We start from the raw sequence: 27,859 nt of genomic DNA on the forward strand, positions 1-27,859 counted from the left end.
GGCGAATACTCAGTTTGGTCGAGCGAATCAGTTGTCAGTTCGCCTCCAACTAGAAAACAGTTACACGAAGTCCGTGCTTAAGCGTTTGCGGTCAAAAGCCACGAGGTCGTTCATCGTTCACCCTTCGCCCCCGCCCCCCATTAAGCTCGATCATGCTTTCGTTTGTCTCTTTATACCGCCTCTTTCGTCAACTAGAATAAGAGAAAAGTGAAACAAAAATGTGAAAGAAATGTGCATAAAAAAAGGAATGATAAAGAAAATGCCAAAACAAACTACAAGGAAAAATAACGCGTAAAAGAAACACACCAAAAGAACGCAGAAATTTAATAATACTACAAATAAAAACAAAACAATAAAAACAAAATCCGTCAAAACAACAACTTTGCCTATTTTGTACACACTTTGAAATCCATTCCTTAGAATTAGAAAACAATATTCAAAACTACCCCCAAAGAATCAAGTTAAACTCCCCAACTTTGCCAACTACGTATATAGCGTGTGTGTGTGTCTGTGTGTGATCTTCGTTGTAGTCACGTTGTTTGTGGTTTTGTAAATGTATTGAAAAATTTCCCACTCACACACACACACAGCTATGGAAAGACGCGCGTACACTGTAAATGTAAATTGGAGTAAAAAACTGAAACGTGTTTATATTAAAATTGTATTCGTTTGAACTTTAAACAAATTTTTATAAATAAATAAATAAATACATATGTATATATGTACGTATACACACACCACACACACACATACATTCATACATATGAATGTACGCAGCTTTCATTGAATTCTCATACGAATTCCAATTAAGTTTTTTTGGTGTGTGCGCCTCCAATTGGCATGAATTGATGACGTGACGTGATCGCGAAGCTCTCACTCTCCCCCTCTCTCTTTCTCTCTCTGCGGATCTCCTCCTTACCCTCTATCAATGTGTGTCTCTCTTTCTATCTGTTTAAGTGGCCCTCTCTTCTATCATAAGCTCTCATTCTACTACTTTGTCCTCTTCCTCTCTCTTTTTGTCTATCACTCTTCTTCTTGATTGTGTACGCGCGAGTGCTCTTTGGTTATTTTATTGTGTTTATATGTTTGCTTTTTGTGTTTATAATTATTATTGTTAAATATATATAATTCTAATTTACAAATTTGTCTATATAGCTTAAGCAATAGCAACAGAATAACAGAGAGAAAAAAGGGAAAACAACAACAACAAAATACTACCGCCCACAAAAACAATAACAAATATTATGCTGTAACCCTCCCATCCCCCTCCTCTGTAACTGTGCGTGTGTATGTGAGCAAAAAATTATGCCCCTCCGAGCCTAAATAGAGTTAAATCTACAAAAAAAAATAATAAATAAACAACAAAAAAAGTTTACAAAAAAAAAAAAAAAAAAAACCAGCACAAGTTTTGCTCAAAGCAACAAAAGAAAATCGCATAATACCCCATATAAAAATAAGAGTCAACCATAAAAAGTACAACAAATTCAAGTGAAATAACAACAAATACAAATTGTCAACAAAAGCAAAGCGACCAACCAACCAACCGACCGACCGACGTATTAACAGTTGCTGAACAATTTTCAATTTGGACTTTTTGGCGGGTAAATACGAAACTAAAATTCATATCAGTATTACCTTATAAATAGATTTAAGCATATGTATAACAGGTGTATTATATTTACATGCAAACAGTTCCATGTGTACTTAGTATTTATCGCTTTTTAGTGCGATTATAATGCCAGTGATCATGCATAAACTATAGCTACAGATCACAATTCTATATCACATTGAAGCAATATGGTGGCAAGAAGTTTTAAAACAAGGAAAATGCTTTAATTTTATATTAAATAAACTCTAGAAGGCATAATCTGGGATTATTTATGAATTCTCATGATAAATGTGAAGAATTTATCATTATTATGTTTCCTAAACTTTGCATCCAACGAGGTTAATCCATGGCAAACTTTGTTTTTTGCATCTAACACCTGTTATCTATTAGATTCCAAGATTTTAAGAGATAGTATGATGCCTACACCCATATGTATGTATGTATGTGTGTGTATAGAAATGGTTTAAAATTGGTTAACTTAAATCCTAGATCCTAAAGCTGAGTAAATTTTACCATTTCTAGTCAAATTTCTAGTGAATTGATCTTTAAGATTCTTTCGACAAGCATTTGCAAATACTTTTTGGTTATCAGCAGTAAAGATTTAAGATGAGATCTTAATGTAATTGACTTTACTTATTCTATCAAAAACAGTAATGCAGAGAAAAAGTCTATTAATTACACCTGTTACGAAAATAATAACCGTCTTGACGTCAATTTTAAAAACAGGTATTAAGCATTAAACACGGTTATTAAACTTTAAACATGGTTACTGGAAGTTACTTATTTCGTAAGTCAGTTTTATGCTTAAATCTTTAATTGAATTCAATTACTTTGAGAAGACCAATAAAAGTATTCAGTATTAGAGAATTTTCTAATTGAAAGTATAGAAAACAAGCCAACAAATTAAGTTAACAAACCAAATACTTTTTGAGCTTGGTTCTCTCTAATTAAAAATAGTCACTAGTAAAGCAAAAAGCATTAGTCTCGTTTATTTCTGAAATGAAAGTCTATTAACATTAATCTAAAATGAAGCAAGTAAGTCGACTCGTCGACTTGGGTATACCATACACCTGGTGAAACAAATATTTCTTATTTCGAAGACCAAATGTATGTCTATTAAATTGTTTTTACATGTCTTATACTATGTGCTATCTCGCTCACTCTACAAACACACGAGCACTCTAGCGCCGCTACTAGCCAACGTCCAATTCTGGCCTTGTGGACCGCGTAGTAAAATACGTTCATACGCATATTTTACATGTTTCTAGTCCGATTTCAATAAAATTTGGTAGTTTGGTAGAAATAGATAAGATAAATTAGTCTGCCAAATTTAAATGCGATAGTCAAAAAACTAAAGGAGGAAATCGTTTTTTTCTAAATTATGGAGGCGGAAGTGGGCGTGGCAAAATGTGAAAATATCTAAATTCTCCGCGCATACTATGCCAGTATACATACTAAATTTGGTGAATTTAGCTTTGTTAGTTTTTGATAAAATCAGTTTTGTTTAATTTGCGGGGGCGGAAGTGGGCGTGGCAAAATGTTTAAATAGCCAATATCTGCGCGTCTATTAAGCTAGTCTACATACTAAATTTGATGTCGGTAGCTATCATAGTTTTGAAGGAAATCACTTTTATGTAAATTCCGGGGGCGGAAGGGGGCGTGGCAAAAAGTTTAAACAATTAGTTTCTGCGCGCTAACTAAACGAGCATATAAACCAAATTTGATGTCTCTAGCTATTATACTTTTTGAGAAAAACAGTTTTGTGTGATTCCTGGGGGCGTAAGGGGGCGTGGCAAAAAGTTTGAACAGTTAATTTCTGCGCACTAACTAATCGGGTATACAAACTAAATTTGATGTCTCTAGCTGTCATACTTTTTAAGAAAAACAGTTTTATGTGATTCCTGGGGGCGTAAGGGGGCGTGGCCGAAATTCCAAATTACTCTGAACATGTGCATACTACACGAGTATACATACCAAATTTGGTGGCTCTAGCTCTTATAGTCTCCGAGATCTGCGTGTTCATACGGACGGACGGACGGACGGACGGACGGACGGACGGACGGACGGACGGACGGACGGACGGACGGACGGACGGACGGACAGACGGACATGGCTAGATCGACTCGGCTGTTGATCCTGATCAAGAATATATATACTTTATAGGGTCGGAGAAGCTTCCTTCTGCCTGTTACATACATTTTGGCGACTTTAATATACCATTTCACCCTATGGGTGTATGGTATAATGACAATTCGATTGAAGACTTGATGTTAAGAAAGGTGTCTCTTTAGGCCGATCACGAAATGTCTAAAAATTTAGGCCATTAGAATCAAAATGTGCTTTTTAAAGTTTTGCTATCTATCTTTGCTCGGGGAACCGTTTAGCCTGGAACTAGTTGGAACTAAAGTATAAACGTTTAACTGTAGATGATTAGTGAGTTTATATGTACATGTATTTTTTTATTTGAGAGTACTGAAAGATCTTAATTAGAACATAGCTGATAATGGACGCCTATAAATAGAACACGGAGGCACTGATAGCGCCAAAGCGCGTGTCATTTAGTTTGCTCTTTTGTTTTGAGTGTATGCGAGTCTGTCCGTCCGTCCGTCAGTCTGTCTGTCCGTGTGCTTTTTATATATTGTCGATTTTTCGTAGTCGTCCATGAAGGCCAACAATATTTATTCAGGCGCACACATCTCTCTGTTTAGTATAATAAAATATCTACATACATATAATATAAATAATACTAATATCTATTTTAGCTTGATATTAATTTGAGTTATGTACATTCAAATTTTGTCCACTTATATTTGTTGGACATCAAAAAAATTGACATTGAAATGTGATTAGGTATAAATTTTCTATTAACTGGGTCGATTGGTCACTCACAGGTTCTCTCTTCCATTTGGGGCGTCAAATATTCCTCTTTACGGGGGCGGCGGCATCAAGATAAGACTGTAAACTTATCTCACAATGTTTTTTTTTGGGTGTGTGTGGGCTTCGTTTTTTATATCTTGAGTGTTTGTTGGCCACAATTCTGGAACGTGCCAAATGATAAGGAATTGTGAAGAAAAGGCTTAAAAAAGAGCATTTGTTTGAGGTAAATATGATTTTTGTTTTTATTTTATTTTTTTGGTGTTAATTAACTAAATCAAAAGGTGGAAATTTTTGTGGTCTGAAAGATTCCTATGATTAATATTGTATATTTGCATCTTGAAAGTCACTAAAAATCAATCAATCAAACACTGATATCAAACAATTATAGAAATATGTGATTTTCTTTGGATATATATATGTATACTATGTGTATATATGCAATTCTTTCAATTGCTCTTTATGCATTTGCATTTAAGCAACAATTTGTTCTCTTTGCTTTGATCTTTGTGGCGGGCGCGCCTCCGGGTTTTTGCCTAGCGCGTGTTTCTCTCGCCATTAAAATGCACGTGTAAGACCCAGTCAACTAACTGCACTTTCAATAAGCTTTTTTTTGTTTTAATGCAACGAGGCTTCCGCGATAATTGACTTAATAAATTATTAAATATTAACAGCGTAGAAAAAACCAGTGGAGGAACAGATCTATGGCGTCCATCTAATGAAAACTTATGACATAATCATGCAAAGTAGCAAATGGCCAAACGATACAAATTAGTGAATAAAAAAGAATCAACGCAGATGGAATTCTGTCTTTTGCATACTTAAAGGGGCAGGATTACATCCTGGATCTGCCAAAATCTGTAACTAAAATTATGCACATAGAGTAGAATTTGTTGGGCAAGGTTTTTTTTTGTTGTGGCTAGCGTTGGCGTTGCCGATAAGCTTGGGGCCCAGACAATTATGACAAACCAGCAACAACACCATCACCGAAAGATATGAATATGAACCAACCGGCCAACCACAACCAATCATAACCACACATGGCAACAGTTAAAGGCCATTTGCTCTGAGTGCATATCCGTATACCATAAACACACAATATATTACATACAAATGCTTGTAAAAATATACATATATACATATATGTATATGCACTTTGGTTATTGTTATCTCATTGTTAACTATATGTACCGTACCATAAAGGCAAGCAAGTGGATAAAAGTGAACACAAAAACTAAAGTTAATTTACACTGTATAACATACACAAACATTTTTATCCTTGAATGGTCTACAAAAAGAAGTGATTATCATTTAAAATAAGTGGCAAAAAAGTTCTCTAAATAAGACCAGTTAATCACAAGTGCCTATCTCTTAGCAAGCCAAGACTATCCTGCTTAAACACAGGGTTTTAAGGACTGGAATACTTAGAAGACCTAAACTATTAGTGGTAGTTTGTGTATTAGTTGGTTATATACTTTCTCTGTAACTATCACGTATCCTTCATGGAATTACCTTCTATTATAGCTTCGCCAAAGTATTAGAAAGGGGCAGGAACTTTATCGGAACACATTTTAATTTTGGTTTTACGTTTTACAGTCAAAGAAATTGAAATTCCAATTGTACTTACAATAGGGATGATTGATTTTTTAAGGATCGTTTGTTTATCGCACAATCAGTCTCATTCAACTCACAAAGGAGTATATCTGGGACACACATTGTCGATAAGTTAGTCGCTCCTCTAATAGTTCTTCTTTAGTTTCATCCGCTGCCTAATTAAATAGTAATTAAACACTTAACTTTGGCTAATTTCTCTATTATTATAAACTTGCTTAAGAAAACAACAAGAAGAATTCTTTCTCTGGGCTAAAAAGAATTAAAAGAGAATTATGAGCAAAGGTCGACCGGCATTAAGGGGAGGGGGAATGACATGGCACTGCACAAGTGATCGATTTAAGGCCTCGTCATAGTCATGATCATCATAAAGAGCCAACAAGCTTCATCATCATCATCATCTTCATCATCATCAATATCAACGGAATGGCATGTTGGGGTCGCGAGGTGCTGATTTCAAAGTCTGTAGTCATCGTCACCGTCATGAGCTCTTGAAGATATATACATACCTACATACATACAATGTATGTATACATATATGCCAGACCTGACCAGGCCAGACCGGACCGGACCGACCGACCAGCTGTCAGTTTGTCAGATTTTTGTTCAGTCTCTTTTTTTTTTTTCTTCTTTCATTTCTTTGGAGGCCTTCTCCTTCTACTCACTCTCCACATTGACTTACTTTGCTTAACAATCCTGTTTGACGGGTTATATGGGCTCAGTTGGTAGTATGATCTCTTTTACTTCCACGTTGCTGAACCTGGCGGCCCATACTAAAAGGCAACAAAAAAAGCAGCAAACTCGTCTCATGCATAGGTAAATAAAATCACATGGTTTTTGAGAGAGTTAAGCATCTGGGGTAGGTAGAGAGCTTTGAGATGTGTTTTTTTTTTTTCTTTTTAGGGTTTAGTGATCCTCTAATTTTATGCTGCTGCTGCTGCTGATAAGCTTCACCCTAAAGTAGTCTCTCTCTCTCTTTTTGTTTCTTCTTTTTTCGTTCTTATCATTTGATCCCCAGGGTCATCGTTGGTTGGCTGACTGGCCCAGCTGTTCAAAGTCAACCGAACTATTTGGGTACATAGCTGATAATTCAATTCAATGCCCCCCACCCAAAACCCACACACATTAGCACACACATACACACATCTGAATAATCGAAAATGAAATGAAAATGTTGAGGCAACCACTCACTCATATAATACATATACATATATGTATGTATGTATGTATATAAATATATAAGAATGGCGGCGGGAGCAACAAAAGAGCAAAGAACTATTAAAGAGAGTTATGTAACAAGTGTTGGTTATTTTTGTTTTGCTCGCTTTGTTTTCCTTTCTTCATCATTTTCTGTTTTCACTTTTTTTTTTGTTTTATATTTTTTGCTCTCTTTTATTATATGTACATACATACGTCTGTCTATATAAGAATGTACATACATACATATGTAGGTCTGTATGTGTATTCGGCTTTTTATTATTCTATGAGATTTGTGTTTGCTGTGTTTTTTTTTTCACATTTTGTTTTGTTTTTCAGATTTATTTTGGCTTTGCTCCCTACAACTTGTTGCCCCACTTTGTACGTCAGTGCCACACCCCCCTCAACAAATATCGGAATTTAATATACTACCTACGACAAAAAAAAGTATCTCAAACCTGACACTTTTTGCTAATGAGCTCATGTCTTTTGGGGCGTCTTTCGTTTTCGTTGTTCATGACATTGAAAATTGCTCTCTAAAAAACATATACGTAGGCATATTTCCTTATTCGCAAATTGTGTAATATATAAAATTAGAATATGTACTAGATAACACGCCCCCGCAAACACAAAATTTTAGAAGAATTATTTTGGAAAACTACCTGACACTAACAATAAGTAGAATACACTAAATTAGAGGGAAGAGTTTGATTTTTCGTATAAGTATTTATTAAGAAAATTTCCAAGATTTTTGGGGTGCCCATCATTCATATTATGGCATATTGTGATATCATTGTTATACTCTAATAAATGGAATGGGATATATACTAAATACAGACCGTTTGAATGACTAGAATAATATATATTTGGATATAAAGGTCAGGTTAAGTAACTCTTTTTAGAAAACCCCACAGACAAATTAACTAAACTTTTAATTAGTAAATTTGTAAGAATATAAAATAAACCTTTGGGCACCATTTATAGTAGTTTAGTTTCATTTCAGATATTATTTTAGAAAAGTCGTTTTCTACATCTAAAAATCTTCAATTTCCTTCTTAATGTTAGTTAGGACTCAACTCTAGAGAATATATTAGTCACCAGATAGAAGTTTATTTTGCCATAAACAAACAAACAAACAATAAACAAATTTCTGTTAACTTATTAACATAATCGAACAACATTTAGATCGTCTGATCTTTAGACCTATTATTGCGATCAAAGCAAAAACACCTACACAAAAACAGAATCAAGAACTACATATGCGTCATTTTTATTATCAATATTAAATCTGCATAATCTGATGTAATAAAAATAAAAATAATTTTATAATAATCTCTCTCGCTTTCTCTCTCTCTGTCTCTCAAAAAACATCTCATGTCTTGTCTTTTATATTGGCAATTAAATTCGCTAAGCGGTTTGTGTGTGACGTAGCTCCGAGCTCATCAAAATCAAAATCAAAGGCAATCAGCCGATTTCAATCTATCCATCAAAGCCCAGTTAACTTGTCTATGACGTGCGTGATTATTATTTTCCTTTTATATATACATATATTATTTGAAATGCATATTATTCACTTCCTTTCAATTGTGTGCGACGCAATTGTGTCTTTCACATAAAAGTTGAAATTTATGTGTATAGACTATTTTTAGGTGCGAAATGCATAAGGCAAATTGTTAATGTTTAATTTACGAAAGCTGCTAAATATAGTTTGGTGGCAGCCGCCAAACAAACACTTAAACCATAGAGTATTACCTAATTTGCAACTGTAACGAATTGTCAATACCCTTTTTTTCTTTAGTATGATTCTCGAATAACCATGAAATTAAGGGAAAGTACAGAGAGCAATTATACAAAATGAAGTAAATTTATAATATATTCTAGTAGAACTATTAGAAATTGTTTAAAGGGCAAATACTTGAATGAGCATTCAAAACTTAAGGTTCTAGCCTTATTTTCTTAGCCACATATTACTTATAAATAAAGTATACATAAATAAAGCCTACATGTCTTTTAAAATGACATATTATCTGTTTTCAAAATTAATAATAATTTAAAATAAATAGATTTCTTCACTTGATATTTTTAGAATAAGGCACTCTAGACTCTAGAAATTAAGTTAATAATATATGGATGACTATTTTGTTTAGTTTTTGTTGTTGCTAGTGGCTTAGGTCAGTTTGGGGTTTTTTTTTTTTGCTGTTTTAGTTATTAAATTTTGCCATTATTTGTGGTAATAAAATGTTTTTGTTTCTCTCTTTTTGTAGATATTATGTAATGACAGGAGAAACACAGCGCAAACTACGTTATCTAAATAATTTCATTATTTAAATATGATGTGTGTGTGTGTGAGTGAGAACGCTTTTATTTTTTATGGCCCAAGTCTAAAGGTAGTCAAAGAAAGCGTGATAATTTATATACATTTTTACCCTGTAAACATAGCAAAAGATCTACAATATAGACGCAATGAAAAGTAGACTTTATGTTGTAGATTTGCTGATTCAGCAATCAGATATAAACTAATGCAACTAAAAGTTCCTAAACGGATACTCAATATTTATATTCTCTATACTAAACAAATAACTAAGCAAAAGTAAAAATTATATAGTCGGATCGAGAGTCAAATGTTGGTAACTTCTTTCCTCAATAACTACTTAAAAGTTTCAATAAATTTATAATACTTTACATGTAAAGTAGTTGGGGATGATATTTTATCCACAGGATATTCGCAACTGTTTACTGCCTACTTTGAGGGGCAAAGATTCCCACATTTCACGTGCCAAATGATGCAGCAAGAAAGATCTATAATAGGGTATAAACAAAGCCGATGCCACATTTGGTCTAATCTCTATTCAAACTGGTCAGAATATGGTTTAATATGGGAGGAGAAGGTTTTATATTATGAAACTTGAATTCTAAGAATCATACGATGTGATGATGAGATTCTTTCCCTGTTGGCGGTATATATTGGCCACAGGTAGGTACTCAGTCCGAAGATACATCTACATTCTTGAGTGTGTGTGTGTCTGTGTGTTTGTATGTGTCTTACATCTGTAGACTTCCGTGTTCTTTAGTTTTGGTCTCAAGGTATTTCTTTTTCGTGGCCTTTCATTCCACCTACATACACATACATACACACATACATATTAATATGTTTGTCGGCAAAAGCCGCTAAAAAATGTACAAAAGAAAAGCTCAATAAAATATACTGTGCCAGCGATCTACACACACTCACACACACACATCTACATTGAGGCATATTTTATTTTATAGGTGAGAACTTCTTTCGTTGAACTTTTGCATCTCTTTCTCCCACTCTTGTTTATCATCAATTCTCTCTCACTTGCTCTTTTTGAATTTTTAATTAAGTTACGCACTACGCACACATTTTTATATTTTGTTTACAGTGCTCACGAGAGAGACAGCGAAAGAAAGAGAGAGAGAGAGTGAGAATACATATTAGTGGAGAGATTAAGAACATGCGAACTACAGAGAGAGAGTTTGGACTTTCTCTTTTGTGTGGATTCTGTTATCATAATCTAAAGAGCTTCCCCTCTCTTTGCAAGAGACTTGAACTTTTTTTTTTTTAATGATAAGATAATTCCCAGCAGACGACAAAAAATCTCTATATTAAGTGGAACATATTTGTATACCCTGTAAAAGGCCTAGATCCTGAAGAGAAGGAGCGATCAGACTTACCCTTATGTCAATTATTTTTGTTTCCAAAATTGTTTATTACTATAAACAAGTCTATATCAATATGTGATCCTCTTCTAGGGTATGGAAATCGGAGCAAAAGTTGGTTCGATGTTCGTTAAGCTTCAATAACTTATCAGTATTCCAGTGTAGACAGAAGCGAGTCAATAGACTTTCATACCTTTACATATTCAAACAAATATAATAAATATTATCTATGTATAATATATGTATGTATATACACAATTATACATTTATTGATAATTATTTTATTTTCATTTTTGTTTTGATTACCTGAATTTTGTATTATCAATTTGGACTCTTAACTTATTATTGCATTTCTTAGGCTTTTGTTTGCCTTTTTCTTTTCTGAAATCAAGTTTATGTACAATTTAGTACACTTGAAATTACTTTAATTTACAATTAGAAGCTTAAATTAGAGCAAAGAAAAAAAAAAAACAGAAACAAAAATTGTGTGAGCAGGGAGATCATAACCCACATTATCGCCAGGGTCTTTCGTCTTGCTACATATAGACTCTCTGATTTCGTCTTTAGCTGATAACTGAAACAAACATATAGACACTACTTTCTTTTGTTCAGCTGATAGCCTTAAAATGAAGTATTTTCAATATTATTTACAAACAGAAAGAGAAGAGAAAAAAAACCACAAATTATGATAGACTTGTCCTGAAATTCTGGAAATATATTGGATTTTGTCTATTAATTTTTGTTGAAGTTCCCTTGCCTGAAAATTTGCATTTGTATTATGCATTAGGCATTCATCTGTCCACTTAAATTCAGTGTCATTGTCGCTGATTTAACAATGAGCAATATTGCGTTTTAAACTGATTGATTTGGAAGTGATTTCCATGCAATGCTCGTACAAATGATCAAGTTATAAACTGAATTTGCCAAGCGAAAACATTTCAGGCTCATTAGTGATAATATTATGCAATTATTCTAACTCAAGGTCTCATAAATATCTAACTGTTTCTCCCTTACAGGCTGACACTGAAGAATTTGAATAAAGTTTGCGATCCTGTTGCTATTGGGCTGAAAAGCGAAAGCTGCAAAGCTGCAACTCCACAATCAATTTTGTACCATTATGGACGGGTTTGCCCAGGATTGGCCCTCGCTGACCCACACAACAGACAATGTCCTAACAATGGATCAGCTGGGTGGTGTAAGTGGGGGGTGTGGGTGACCTGCCAGGAGATGTTGGCTTTGAGCCACAGACTCGTGCCAGATCCAATACATGGCCATGTCCGCATCCAGAGCCTTTTACTGAGCCTGCCGACGAATTGGATAGCACAAAAGCCAGCAATCAGCAATTGGCAGCAGGAGGTAAATACGATCAATCAATTCAATTGAGTCCCTGTTAATTTCCTTGATGTGTCTTTTTCTTTATAGATTCACAACAGACTATACAGAGTGCAAATGCAGCAAAGAAAAATTCAGCGCGTCGCAATGCATGGGGTAATCTATCCTATGCGGATCTCATAACGCATGCCATTGGCTCTGCCACCGATAAGCGTTTAACGCTTAGTCAGATCTACGAGTGGATGGTTCAGAATGTGCCATATTTTAAGGATAAAGGTGATTCGAATAGCAGTGCCGGCTGGAAGGTGAGTGAGCTTTTAAATTGATGTAGAATCTTCAAGTAAAAGCACAAGAATATTCTCTTCTTGACTTGTTATTATTGATCTTCTGCTCTTTAGTTTTTTATATAGACGTTTTCTCTTGATCAGTTTTTGAATCGGGTATCGAGTAAATGCTACTTAAATGGTCAAGTTTATGGTCAATTTCCAAAGTGACAAGTGCCCGATAATGACTCCTCGTGTTGTTGGTTTTTCTGTTTGATAATTAAAGTATTTAGAAGTTTCAGTTGTAGCCATTCTTATTGTTGCTATTTGCATTGCTCCATATATATTACTTGTTTATCATTGCAAATTATTCCATGTCAATACACACACACACTCAGATATATAGATATATGAATATAACTACATAACTACTACGCATGTACTTAATATGTCATACTTCATTTTCATTCATATTCAGAGACCGGTTTCGGATTGCCTTTTGTCTCTTACTCAACATTGCCGGAATGGGTCAATCGGATCAGTCATATTTATTTTATTTTAGGAAAAATAAATCATATTTACGTTTAGACTGAAATGTATTGAGTGACTTTTTTATACTCTTTCCAAACGATAAAAGTATAAAAAGAATTCCTCTGACTTTGTTCGGAAAGGATGTCACTGACTCCAAATTTCTTTAAAGATAACATAATTCTGTTCTTTTTCTTTAACATAATCTCCAAATTTAGGTTCATTGACTTTTCAATATTACTTGGAGCAAATAAAGTTCCATTTCATTTAGATTTCTGCTCAAATTGAAACGTCCTAAAGATGTCCCAATATCATTATATACATATATGTATGTGGACTTTAGAATATAGTTTTTTGTGGCATCATAAATTACACAGGTTTTCACACAAATTACTGCTGTACGATATCACTAAAAACCACAAAATGTTGAGCCAAAAAATATTTTAACACGTTGCGGGTCGCTGCCAATTAAAAACCAAAAAAAAAATCAAAAATTTAAAAAAATAAGTGAAAAGAAAAGGAGAAAAAAAAATGATACACAGAAATAAGTTGTTGAGCAAAAAGAAAAACTTGGCACAGGTTCAATGGCCAAATTGTTGTCGTATTGGTATCTGCTGCTGCCGTTTATGTTGGTGGTGCTGATGAAGACAGCATGGCCACGAGACCGATGAAAAGAAGCCTTTCAAATGCAGTTGGAAATGGAAGGCGGCACAAGGAGAAAAAACACACACACAGACACAGAGAGAAGAACATTTTAAATTCCACAAATGTCATTTGAGTTTCTTTAGGTTTTTGATGAGGAAACGCCACTAGAAGGTGTTGGAGTAAAGAGACAGGCAGAGAGAGAGAGAGAGAGAGAGAGTGGGCAAGAAGCGCCTTGAGATTGAAATAAAAAGGAAGAAATATGTAAGGTAGATGTGGAAAGGAAGCAACTGTCTCACAAGCTAGCAACGTGTTGCATAAATTAGCCCTCCACACATATTGATGACAAGACAAGACCTGGCAGTAGATTCCTGGCAACAGAATTTATAAAGGAATGCGAATAACCGGAAAACTGCATCACTAAAAATAGCCGGCATGTGAATGGCTTTGCTTTGTCCCCCACCGCCAAATCCAATCGGTTTGTTTATTCCCAAACCATTCTCACACACTTCCAAGGGTGTTGGGGACGTGTGTTTTATGCTAACTGCGTACTTTTGTTCCCCTTACTATACTATATAGAAACAAACACCGTGTAAGCTCACAAATATGCAACTTTGGCGCTTTTTTTTTCCTGGGAACGACCAAGAACTACGATATGGTATAATAATAACATCATCAACGATATTGCCGTCGCAACTTCTTTATCATATCATTTGGTTTTTTTTTTGTTTTTGCCTGCGTAATCGACAAGTACCTACTACTACTAATACTACAATACTCGACTACTTCCGCGAAAAATACAAACAAATAAATACACAATCATCAAATATTAATAAAAATAATGAAAATATCAAACAGAGCTCCATGGAGCAAGCGTATTTTTGGGGTTCATTGGAAGCGCGCTGTCTACGCGAAAGTTTCGGGTATCACCCGCTCCATAAATAAGCCAACTCAGCGCATTCTTTCAAGGGGATTCATACATATATGCTTCGAATGTATACTATTTGAAAATATATACATATATACAATCCTCTTTTATCAATGCGCTAAACAATAACAAACGCTATGAACGGTTAAACAAAAAACAACGTAATAAGCATGACGCAAAACCCTTGAATCGGATGTTCATTCATTATTTTGATTTGAATATGAACCAAAAATAATAGAGAAGAGAAACAAATTTAAGCAATTCACACGACTCTCAATTAATACAAGATGTGATAGACATGGTTTTACTTAATTAGTTTATCTTATTGTTAGTTGTCAATTAAAAAGTCTCCTTAAGCAAGTTTTATATTGAGAATTCTTGGAAATCTTTATCTAACCAAGTTTTTCTTTAAAATAAGTTGATAAATTGCTTAAAAATACTTGCGGCATTTGCTTTTTGAATTGTCTATTCCTGAAAAATTCTTATCATTTTTTAGAATTCCCAAAAGTACTTGTAGGAATACTCACATGGTGTACGATTCAATTGTGCTTTATCGATTTGCACCCGAGTGCATTGCGACTGACATATTTATAGTATATCTGCTGGGGGAATATAGATTACCTCATAGACCATTTGTGCATGGATGGATAACAATGTCCTTCAAATGTCGGAATAAAGACTACAATTCGATTAATATGTAATAAAGCGAATATTCGCTGTTGAGTGCTTTCCACATTTGTGTGTTATGGGTAAATAATGCCATTCATTAATACCATTTAACAAATGCAATTGTGCAATCAATTTGACACTTGGAAGTATTCCCTTATTTCCCTCCTTTGGCCTGTTAAACTACGTCTTAATCAAATTCTTTATACAAATATACTATAAGGTGCATTTGCAGTGCTGCCGTTTTTTCTCATTCTTTCAAGCTTTCACTCTCTCTCTCTCTATCTCTCCCTTATTTCTCTTTTTCTATTTAGGTCGTTTGTATACCTCTTTATTTTATTTCTTGCACCCACTCTCTCTCTCTCACTCTCTCTGTTAGATTATCAAATTTGTTTTGCACGCTAGTTAAACGCACATTAAGTATACGCAGAGTTGGTTTGTTGGTTATTTTGCGGCGCATTTTGTTTTGTTTACAGCAAAATGCACTCATTAACAACAATAAGCAACAACTATTCTTAAAAAAAAATTCAACAAAAACAATTTTTTCTTTTGAATTGTAATTAATGTAAACTTTATATATCTTCTAAGCCCATTGATACACACTTATCAGTTTAAATTTCATATAAACTTACATTGAGAGAGACACTCTGCTGTCGATGAGAGTAAAATCTCACTCTAAGATAGAGATCAGCAGCACTCTTAGTTGTAGGACTTGGCGATATTGCTCTCATCAGCTTCGTCTATATACACATAATATTTATTTATAAATAAAACATTAACCTTGCTCCAAACGCCTCCCACCAAAAACCTCTCTCGCCCACAAATAACTACAAATCTCGTCTCGTTCTCTCACCAGACCGTGGCAAGATACATATAGTGTTGTTTATATTTATTCTATCTGGGCATGCAACTTTCATTTAGAGCGGTTTGCTATTGTTACTCTATTATAACCGGCAACTGCGTAGTAGGTTGTGCATTTGGCGTTTGGCTCAGCATCGAGGTACACGCCCACTTTTCACTTATCAATGGCAATGGCGACACGGAAGCCAACGGTGTCGTGCCTCTCTTTTCGACAAATTGACTGTTTGTTGTGTGTGTTGTTCGACAAATTCCTAAGAAATCATTAGAATCGTGAACAATGTGACACCTGTTTCATGAGAGTGGGCCAAAGCAAAGAACAATTGTCCTTCAAATTCATTTTAACACATAATATTGATACATACATTTATTTACTTAAGCGTACTACAATTTTGATTTATTTTAGTTGGTAAATTATGTAGTTCTAAAAAATGAAGAGGAGTAGAAAATAGATAAATATGATAACTGATAAGACTCAAAGCGTAAAACGCAGTCTAAAATTAAACATAGTTGAGTAATTCTCAAGTAACAGGACAAAAGATTCCTCCGATAACATTTATTAAGGTTTTTGAAGAATTTATATGAATAATCTTTCCATATGTTACTGACAAAAATTCCAAATGTTTCCTGAAACATTTCCGAAAGATCCTCAAATATTGCAACCTTAGGAATTTTATGCCCTCTCTGGCATAATTTGTTTTGCTTCAGAGACACGTAGCCTAGAATTTACACACACAATGTGTGTAGGGTAAGTAATTGCGTCGCATTTTTTGAAACTTTGCACTGATTTTTGCATTGTGCGAGGTTAGTTGCATTAGTTGCGCCACTCACTACATGCAGTAAAAATACATTCCTTTATACTCTATGCATTGGCATTTTTACGATACAAAATGCTCGCATTTGTTTGCACCAATTAACACCAACATCATGGCATGTCTGCTGTGCGTCTGGTTAAATGTTTCAGCGTAAATGAACAACAAATTTATAGTATGTATGTACATATATCTATATATAAATATATATTGTTGCATGCATACATTTTGAGTTTATGTTTCGTCTAACATTGTAAATGATCTAGACAAAACAACTTAAACTGCATCATAAAATATCTACTTACAGATGCAATTGTCTGACGAAGAACTTAAAATGCAAATGCATAAATCAGCACAAGAAATTGAAAAATTATTCTTTTTAGCCGGTCTTGGCAATAGAAAATGATGTGTTTTTTTTTTCGAATTTGAAGAACTTTGTAGAATTTTGAGACTGAAATTGCAACCGAAATAGCTTAAACGTTTAACTTTGCTTAAGATTTTAGCTAAATTTAACTTCAATATTATAACTATTTATCAAGAGTCCTACAATACCTAAAATGAGGAATTTTAAAGCTTTTTATATTAATTTAGTCAAATTAGTGGGTAATTTTTATTGTAGTACATGTGCGCAATTAAAATTCATATAAATTTGTTATGTTTCCAACATTATGATCTACAAGATAATCAATTTAAAGAGAACGTTTTTCTTTTTTACTACATAGCCAACAACTTTAAGTGCTTATTTTAAGTGTTGTTAATAGTTTTTATTTGACTAAATCATAGCTGGAAATAGTTGCCAACTTCTTTCAAGAGTTTTCGGGCTATTAATAGCATTTATTTGGTTTAAAAATAGTTGGTTGAAATAAAGTGTAGATCATAACCAGTTAAGATTGGAATAGGTAAGATCAAACCCATTGGACTAATATTAGATAGATAGATTAGGTAGATTATGAGATAAACGCAAAGGCAATTCCATGACTAAATCATTTTGATGATGATGTTAATAAAGAATACCGATAGACATACTAATTTGTGACCTAAGACATTATTTTATTGCATATTTATATAGATTATAATAGATTCTAGTCTACTAGATAGAAGGCCTTGCTAGTGTGGCTTAAGGAGTGTCTGATTGAAAAGAAAATGCTCTAAAAATCTAAAAAAGTTCATCTCAAATTCATATATCAGTCATAAATTCTGTTGCACAGTGTAAGCGGTTGAGCAAACACTTAATATCTTTGTGATTTAGAATGATATTACCATTTATGATTTGGATATATATATTTTAGACAAATATATTCGATTATTGCTTTCTTTTTCGGAAACTTTTAAGTGTTTCTGATGTTCTAAAAAAGCGGGTGAATAAAATACAAATAAAATAAAAGTATCACATATAGAACAAATGCATAAATATTAAAGTTTGCCATTTAATGAACTTTTTGTTTCGTTATATGAAATATATATAAATAATGCAAACAAACAAAGCAGCGCAAATCAAACTGGTTTTTAATAGCCCCAAGTGAAAAAAAAGAAAAAGGAATAGAGAAAAAATTAAAAAATTTATTGAGAAATTATCTCATGTGGTCATAAAATGCTACCCGTTGCCGCATTGAAAGCGGACCAAGTCTAAGGCGAATAACAATAAATGTGCAATAATCATCATAAGAAGGCGCCATAAAATGGAGAGAAGACTGTTGACTTTTTAACCAAGTGCTTGGGAAGTTTTATGGAATTTCTTTCAGCATTTTTTGTTGTTTTACTTTTAAAATACTTTTACAACAAAACTGAATGGAACTCAACCTTGACACGCTTTTCAGTTAAGAATGCTAACTAAATGTAATAACGCTAATAAAAATGCATAGCGAATTGGCCTCAAACCTGTTTGCCGGGGCGTGCCAAACATACACTGAAATGAAGACAACTTCAGCTCTATAAATTTGTTTGACTACTTCCTTTTGGGAAACGTTTATCATTTGAGTGAGACCCATTCATGTCCAGTTTAATGGCCCAAAAGACTGGTTAAGAGGGGAGGATTGTTGAGATGGCCTGGAAGACAAATGGGGAAGGGAAAACTACAGCGATTACGACCACGAAGAACAGGATGGGGACGGGGAAGGGGAAGGGGACGGTGACGGGGACGGAGACTGCGACAGCGACTCATAAATTAAGTTTGGTGCAAATTGTATATGCTTGGCGGTCAAGGGGAATGCTGGTTAGTTAAAGCTTGCGAAATTGTTATTTAATTTGTTCTCAAGGCTAACTTTAAGCCATGTCTGCCCAAAAAATGTTGCCACATAATCAATCAACCAGTAGATACTAGCCGCCAGCTATGAAGGGAAGAGTTCTAGGTCGTAGGGGATTTACTTATAAATTCCAGAACTTGTACTTAATGAATGTCATCAGCTCCATAAACCCGATAAGTAAGGGCAATATCTGACAAACTAAGCAACAAACAGTCAGACACATATTGACAGACAGACAGACATTTATGAACTTGGCTCTGTTCATATGCTATTGCATACATTTTGGGGCAATGTCCTCCACACAAACACAAACACACACACACACACACATAGAGAAAATTGCACATCATTTGATGACCATGGAGTGTGTGGCTGGCAAATGCAATTGCTGGAAATGTTTTTCTTTCTTTCGTTCATTCAATTTTCTTCTATTTCTGCTGATTGCCTTCTTTGGTTTCGGTTTGTGGTTCTTAAAGTTGACTTCAGGTGAAATTTTTTTCATCATTTTGTTCAGTGAATAATTTTTTCTTTTACTTTTCGCGACTTCCGTTTCCGTTGCAATAAGGTTTTGGCAGGCGCCAGCTTGTCCCCACGATTAATCGCTAGCATTCTGTTGGTTTTGTCGCCAAAAACCTACATATTTGCGTGGTCTTCTGCATTTACCCCCTCTCTAATAGTTACATATATATCGAAAGTTTTTGGCCAAGCTAACGAAACCGAAGAAGAAAAGTTTAGCAATTTCATATCATATCATCACATCATCATTGCCATGATAATCCTAACCCCTCGCGTTTTATGTTCGCATATCTAGAAAGTTTCTTTCCCTTGAAGAGCTAACAAAAAGGAAAGAATGGCAAATAGTAGGGGAATAGTCAATATAAATGTATCTGTATCTCTATTTGTAAATGTATCTGCAAGTTGTGTGTGTGTGTGTATCGCATTTTGGTTGGGCCCATTTTTCGCCATAGTCTTCAGGGCTTTAGCCATTCATTTTTTATGTTTGCAAGTTTGTCAAAGTTAAGTTCAAGTTTTTCTTGTCTTAAATTGCTCTTTGATAGACTAAATTGATTAAATATTGATTTTAAATTAAAGAGTTGCTGTTTTGATATTGAATTTCGAAATTTAAAATTGGTATATTCCTTAGATTTTGATGTCATCAAACTTAATTTGCTGGCATTAATAGAGTATAAACTATTAATATTTGCTTGATCTAGGTCATTTCCTATCTAATCTATGGAGTGTTCCATCGTATTAATCAAACATCGATCACAAATGAAACAAACCTTTTCAAACACACGCGCCAGCAATCGAAGAGTAACCCAAACTTTTCCATTTTGTTGATAAGCCATTCGATATCGTCATCATCTTAACCTATCAGTGGCGCGTGTCGGAGCCTAATTATTGAAAACCGATGAGAAAATTTGAATTTGCAATGCATTCTCGAAACATTTTCCCAGACAAGAGTTCAATTTTAAATTTCATTCATAAACAGAAATTCTTAATATGAAATGAAGAAAAAAACAGACCAAAAAGTAATCGTTTGTTTAAACATTTAATTAGACTTGTGTAAACATAGACATGCCATTATTTAATGGCCCGGTCATCCCAGAAGTTTCATATCGACAAATGTATCTCTCTCTCTCATGGATTTGTTTAGTCTTTTTGGTTGGAGGGGAATCTCACTGCTAATTGTTTACAAATTGGTCAGTTGAATTTTTCTCTGTGGTCTAAAGTTCTTGCTTGCTTTGGTTTGGTTTGAATTCAACAATGAAATTGAAACCAGACCAACTGGACTGGGGACTGGGAGTTGTGGTGGAACATTAAATTTTAACTGCCGAGCACGACAGCAATTAGCAGCGAGGGCGGACGAGTTGTTGTGCGGTGCCAGGGCAGTCCAGGCCAGGCCAGGCCAACCTGTTATGGGCTCCCAACTTTGCAGTGTCGTTTCAAAAATTTATATCTCAATTTCACATCTAAATGCGAATAATCTTTTCTTTTTTTCCTCACCCCTCTACTACAAGTGTGTGTGTGTGTCTATATTGTACATTCAGGTTCAGTACTCGGAGTTCACTTGATTTGTGTGTGAGAATCGTTGCAGCTGTTTAGCATTTCAGCGCGATTTCTTTATTATAGTATATCTCTTTTTTTTCTTTTGGTGTATGTGTTTGTGTCCAGCATTTTGTATTTGATATAGATCTGCGTCTAACTGGCATTTAAGCGGCAAAACATTTGCTATTTTTGAGCTGTATTCAAAGAAAGAGAGTTGCTTTATTTGTTTGTGTATTGAATGAACCTTTTATGTTTGGCAGACTTAAAAAATATATAGAATAAAGAATACATTGTATTCCAATATAATGCAAAAAGCAAAACGTATAGCCATAGAAACATTTAGATTTCAGAGATTTTGCAAAGATTTATAAGAATAGCTTAATTTTTGCATTATAATTAGAGTTTAATGTAGATTAAAAAAGGATTTCAAACGGAACCTTGCAAAATATTGAAAATGAAACCTAAATATCTTTCCCATTTGAGATGCTACCAAAAATTGACTAATTGTCTGTCACTCCTTGTCTAAAGCTGTTTAAACAAATTAACTTGTCTAATAAATAATTCTAAAAGATAACACATTTTTTGTTATATAACTTAAATGAATAAGTTGTTAAATAACCGGAATACTAATCAAATAAGAAGGTCTGCTTTAATGTTTTAAAAACGTTTTTATCAACGTTTCTATCTATAAATCTATTCATTCATCCATCTGTCTATTTATTCTTCTATCTATTCGTTCCTCCATATTTAGTAACTTAACCCCTTGACTAAGTATTTGAAGTTTTCTGACTGATTACAAGAGTAAGATACTAAAACGAAGCTACAGTTGAGATATTTGCTAGAGATTTTTGGGGTACATACGATACCAATAAGAGAACTTTCGTCCTTTAGACAAATGGAAGCTCTTCAATTCAAGTGCTACCCACTTAAAGACACATGTCGTCATTGAGATTCTTGTGCCTTTTGCATGCGCTTCATAAGCCGCTCAAATGGCCCAATGAAATATGCATATTTGATATGAGATGACGGCTCATATCATCAGCTTCAGTCTCGTTCTATCACTTTCTCTCTCTGTCTCTATCTTTCTCTGGGTGAAAAAAAAAGAGAGCAAATCAGGGCAAATTGCTGATAAAGTTGCTACCAACCATGCAATGAACCATCAACCCCCTTGCCCCTGTGCTCGATGTCAAATGCCAGACAAGCAGAATTCTTATGAATATGATGTCTAAGGGGGAAAGGAGAAGAGGGATGTGGGGCATTTAATATATTTTAGTGCCGTTCTTTTCGTATAAATTATAAAGAATAAATGAATCAGGACATACAGGACATCCCTCTATTTCTTTAGTGATGCTGCTGCTGCTGCTGCTCCTGCTGTTCATTGAGTAATAAATAAAACTTGTGCTCTAATAATTGTAATTGGCATAGAAAAGAAATGTTCAAGAAAAGCAAAGACTATGAAATACACTATGAAAAAACATTACAAGGCCAATCTATCCAGATCAAGAGTATATATATTGCTTCGTTGTTTTCGCCCATATGCCCTACACGTTGAGGGTATTTAAAAGGAACTAACTTCAGTTGTGATTCCTTCACATGAACTGGGTCAGTTTTTGTCGTGGCAACCAAAATTATTTGCTTCTTGGTAATTTACGCTCGCTGCACATTAATTGTAGAGAAAAAGGACATTCATATCCTTGGTGACTATTGTGTGTAAGCGCGTGTGTATGTGTGTGTGAGTGGGTGTTGGTATACTTTTACATATATTACATTTCTTTTTGTAGGTTTTTGCTCATTTGTTGCAATGAGAAGCCCACATAGTTTGCGTATTTCCCTTGAATTATTTTTTCTTGCGATTTCTTTTCATATTTTCTTGAGGGTGATGAAGTAGCGGGAGGGATGACCTACATATGTACATTCTATACATACATATAGAGACAGAGTACATAATGCACTGCCTTGGCAACTTTTTTTTGCGTTGCCTGGGGGGTTTCCCCCATCTTACTCTCAGATCCTTGCTGGGCCGGCCTAGTATGTGGTCGTGCTTGTCGTCGCAGTCATTGAGTCTGCAAACATTTTCTGTATCTTGCGATTTAATAGGCCCAATTAGTTAGATGAATTGAATTTGGCTCTCTGTGCGTGTGTGCGTCTTTTTGCCAGATTTAAGTTTATGAATATTCAATGAAGTGTGTGGCTATAAATTATGAATGCCATTTGTTTGCATTTCGGGTACAAATTTTATGGCCTTGAACAAGATTCTTAAGTCTGACTGTGAAAAGAACAAGATTCTCTCTGTATTTCTTTAAGGAGCTGTTATCTCAAGATGATTAAATTTTATTCTATTAAATATTCCTCGCCTAAAACCATTTAATAAAAGGCAAAGCCTTAAGATTTTTAAGTTCTTACGGATTTAATTAAAAGTCATTAAAGTTTCCCTTCATTTGGACTGTGGTCAAAAGCAATATCCATTGAAGCAAATTGAATCCTAGCAATCCATTTTCCTTTCTCATCATCTATATCTCAATTTGTGTATCAAGGAAAATTTCCACTTTATTGTAGTGAAGATAATTTAACATCCTTCCACGTATTTGCATAATGTTTCTCTATTGGGGGAAAAAAAAAAACTAGAGCTAAGTAAACCAGCACTTAAACATTTAAATAAAAATGATAACTTTATGCGAAGGGGGTGAACATAGAATGTAGATGGCAGCCAAATTGTCATTACAGGATTCTACCGCAGGACGACGCAACAGAAACGAGCAGCATTGCCACGACTGACGCCAAGCAAAACTTTTCGACTGACAGACACCCAAAAAAAAGAAAGAAAAAAATAGAAAAGAAGTAAAATTAGGAAGTCTGCCATGTCTGCTGCTCTCCTGTCTGTGAACAGGTTTAGTCGTCGTCGTCGTCGTCAGGCGGGCGACTAACCGAAAGGATCTGCTAACCCTCCTGGCCACCCACACATGCGTCCCGGCAACGGTGATAAATGGCGCCAATGTGCCGCCTCCAGTCGCGACGCGTCACACAAAACGCGGGGGATGGAACGAGTTAGTAGTAGAATCAGATTTTTGTTGTAGGTGGAATCTGTGACAAGTTTGCTTTTACAGTTAGTTTAGTTTGTAATGCTCCATTTAGTTTGGCTGCCAACGTTTTACTTGCTTCGTGTTTTTTTTTTCTCTCACAAAATTCCTGATGACAAATCCTAGCTAAACGTGTTTGATTGTATGTATTTTTTGTAATTGTTGGTTTTCACCTAAGTGGGAGAATGGAGGAATATGGGGAAAAAGGGAAAATAGAATGGCTTGTCGATTTGCTGTCATTACGTTGCTTACGCGTTTATTTATGACTATTGTTATAAAATATGAATTGACAGCTTAAACAGCGACAACAGACAGACCGACAGACAGACAACAGAGCGATATACAGACATCTTCCAATTAGACTTCATGTGCTCCCTTTAGAATGAAAAGTGTGGGTAGCGAGTTCTGTAACCCATAAAATTGTTGACAGACAATTGAATGGCGAAAAACGTCGAAACGCACAGGAAACGCTGCATAAGAATTTTTTCCAAGGAGAGTGCTGCTCCTTGGCAATTGCTTAGAAATTGTTACATCAGCAGCACGAGTTCGTTACGTTACAAAATCAAAAAACAAAAAAACCTCTCTTGATTTGCACATTTTGCAAAATAAAAAGAAAAGATAGCTTTAATTTCTTAAATTTAACATTTTTTTGTCTCTCATATTCTATTCCAGAATTCCATACGTCACAATCTGTCGCTGCACAATCGTTTCATGCGTGTCCAGAATGAGGGCACTGGCAAATCATCCTGGTGGATGCTAAATCCCGAGGCCAAGCCTGGGAAATCTGTGCGTCGCCGTGCTGCCTCCATGGAAACATCCAGATACGAGAAGCGTCGAGGTCGGGCCAAAAAACGCGTCGAGGCTCTAAGACAGGGTGGAGTTGTTGGCCTAAACGATGCAACACCATCGCCCAGTAGCAGTGTCAGCGAGGGCTTGGATCATTTCCCAGAGAGTCCATTACACAGGTAACTATTTAATTTAGACTTTTAAACACACATGATAACAGTTAGTTAGTAAGCACAGGCTAAGGAAATATTAAAAAAAACTTTGTTGGCCTGTGTTGTTGAATAGTAGAAAAGGCTTTGCAAAACAAATGAATTTAAATAAATCAAACTATAATTTAAGCATGGAAAACGCCAAAAGTTACTCGACTTAAGTATAATTAACAACTAGTTTATTTTATTAACCTATTTATATTATATTCAAGTTAATATAAAGCATGTAGTATTTAGCACTTTTGCGCTTTAGCTTCTCCTGTAATTTGTAGAATATTTAAAAAAAAACCTGCTTATTATTTTCTTAAAACATTTGCAAAGTCAAAATAGTTTTACGTTTAGAAGATTTAATTTTTGTATTTCTAATTTTTTATGATTTTATTTATGTCTTATACTTATTGTTTTTGTTTTGATTTATTTTATTTATTTTTTTTTCTATTAAGCGGCGGGTTTCAATTGTCGCCCGACTTTCGTCAGCGCGCCTCATCCAATGCCAGTTCCTGCGGACGTCTCAGTCCCATACGTGCCCTGGATCTCGAGCCCGAATGGGGTTTTTCGGTTGACTATCAGAATACAACATTGACGCAGGCTCAGTCGCAGGTACTCGATCAGCTGGCTGGTTCCATAGCGGATGAGCTGAAATTGCATCCCGATATGTTGCAGCAACAAGGGTCAGTTTTTTGATTTTGTTGTGTCTTATTCCCTCAAAACTGTCCCAAAAACAAAACAAAAAATACATTCTTTAACCATTCTTCTTCTGGCTATCTCCCTGTCTCTCTTTCTATTTCTCACTTTGACCTTTCTTTGTCCGTCTTTTGTTTGCTATTTTCATATTGTTGTATACTATCCTCTCAGTTGATTGCATGTTCTGATCGGAAAATGCTTTGCATGTGTGAGATCGTTGTTTGTGCTTTGATTCGATTTAATGGCAGATAACAGGTCTATAAAGTCAATGTTTTCTTATTCTCATTTTTGCCAACCCAACGATCATACGGCTGGAGTAGGTTCAGTGCTGCTTCGGGTTTACCCACTCAACCACCACCACCACCCTATCCGGCACCACAACAACAACAGCAGCAGCAACCGCAACAGGCCTACACATTGAATGGTGGCCCACCAGGAGGATATGGATCCTTGCAACCACAACCCCAGTGTCTGATTCATCGTTCTCTAAACTGTAGTTGCCTGCATAATGCGCGAGATGTAAGTGAAAGTCACTTGACTCTTTAAATTTATGTTTTCACATTTTAATTTTCCAATAAATTAGGGACTCTCGCCAAACTCAGTCACCACCACAATGTCGCCTGCGTATCCAAATAGCGAGCCCTCATCGGACTCACTTAACACCTACAGCAATGTGGTAATCGATGGCAGCGGCGACAATGGATCATTGCTCGTCCAACAGCAACGGCAGCAGCAGCAACAACAACAGCAATTGGGCTCCAACTTGGAAGGTAATTTAGTTTAATAGATCAACAGGCGATCAGTTCTCATTCTCATTCTCTGTCTATATATCTAACTATCCATCTCTGTCTATCTATCTACTTATCTTCTTGTTTTTCCTCGTTTACTAAATTCCCATTTGCTTAGATAATAACTGCGCCTCTACTTTGATAGGACAATGTCTGGAGGTGCTTAACAATGAGGCGCAACCAATTGACGAATTTAATTTGGAAAATTTTCCCGTTGAAAACTTGGAATGCAATATGGAAGAGGTAAAACTGTACACATACATACATATATGTAAATAAAACTCATCTCAATTGGTTTATCATTTCAGTTGCTGCAACAGGAAATGAGCTATGATGGCCTGTTGGATATCAATATACCTTTGGCCGCTGTCAGCACAAATGCTCCCCTTGTGAATTTGATAAATAATAGTAGTACAACAATTAGTAGCAGCAGCAATATTGGCTGCTCTACGACCACCTCTAGCAGTAGTCTCAGTGCCAGTGCCCAGCTGAATCAGCTGCAGGCTCAGCTTCAGCAGCAACATCAACAACAGCAACAAGCACAACAGCAGCAACAGCAGCAGCAGTTGCAGCAACAACAGCAACAGTTGCTACTCAATAACAACAATAACAATAACAATAGCCTAGAATTGGCCACACAAACAGCAAGCGCAAATCTAAATGCTCGAGTACAGTACTCACAGCCTAGTGTGGTCACATCGCCACCATCCTGGGTGCATTAGGTGGCTTTCAAACGTTTGAACGATAGACACCTCAATAGTCAATCGGTCGACGTTTGGTTGTTATTGTTCGTGTGCATATGTGTTAATCGATCGATTGATTGATTGGTTGTTTGTTTGTTTTAATTTAATCGCCAATGGAACGCTTTAAACGCTAATCTAAGGACAATAGTGTAAAGATTTAAGCAGACGTTAACCGGGAGACAACAAAAAATGATCATGCTGACATGATATGACAAACATGAAGAACGAACAGCAGCAGACGCAGATGCAGCTGGTCGCCACAACAGTTTACAAAGTAAG

General features: G+C 35.2%; 1 protein-coding gene across 1 annotated transcript; it reads left to right on the forward strand.

Annotated features, from left to right (window-relative positions):
• foxo (forkhead box, sub-group O) lies at positions 1 to 27,854 on the forward strand. The gene is made up of 10 exons (XM_068299891.1): positions 1 to 105; positions 1,156 to 1,601; positions 11,989 to 12,328; positions 12,395 to 12,609; positions 25,043 to 25,335; positions 25,809 to 26,036; positions 26,370 to 26,568; positions 26,633 to 26,819; positions 26,956 to 27,080; positions 27,146 to 27,854. The coding sequence occupies exons 4-10, from the start codon at positions 12,547 to 12,549 to the stop codon at positions 27,557 to 27,559; spliced, it is 1,509 nt and encodes a 502-aa protein (XP_068155992.1). The 5' UTR covers positions 1 to 105; positions 1,156 to 1,601; positions 11,989 to 12,328; positions 12,395 to 12,546; the 3' UTR covers positions 27,560 to 27,854.
• The last annotated feature ends 5 nt before the right edge of the window (positions 27,855 to 27,859 follow it).

This window comes from Drosophila tropicalis, unplaced genomic scaffold (genome assembly GCF_018151085.1).
Source record: "Drosophila tropicalis isolate 14030-0801.00 unplaced genomic scaffold, ASM1815108v1 contig_878, whole genome shotgun sequence".
NCBI classification, from domain to species: domain Eukaryota; kingdom Metazoa; phylum Arthropoda; class Insecta; order Diptera; family Drosophilidae; genus Drosophila; species Drosophila tropicalis.

Bases quoted from the DNA above. Each gene is read 5' to 3' on its own strand.
- foxo (XM_068299891.1), top strand. From the start codon at position 12,547: ATGGTTCAGAATGTGCCATATTTTAAGGATAAAGGTGATTCGAATAGC. The intron at 26,037-26,369 runs GTCAGTTTTTTG...CGGCTGGAGTAG, and splicing joins GATATGTTGCAGCAACAAGG to GTTCAGTGCTGCTTCGGGTT. The intron at 27,081-27,145 runs GTAAAACTGTAC...TTATCATTTCAG, and splicing joins TGGAATGCAATATGGAAGAG to TTGCTGCAACAGGAAATGAG.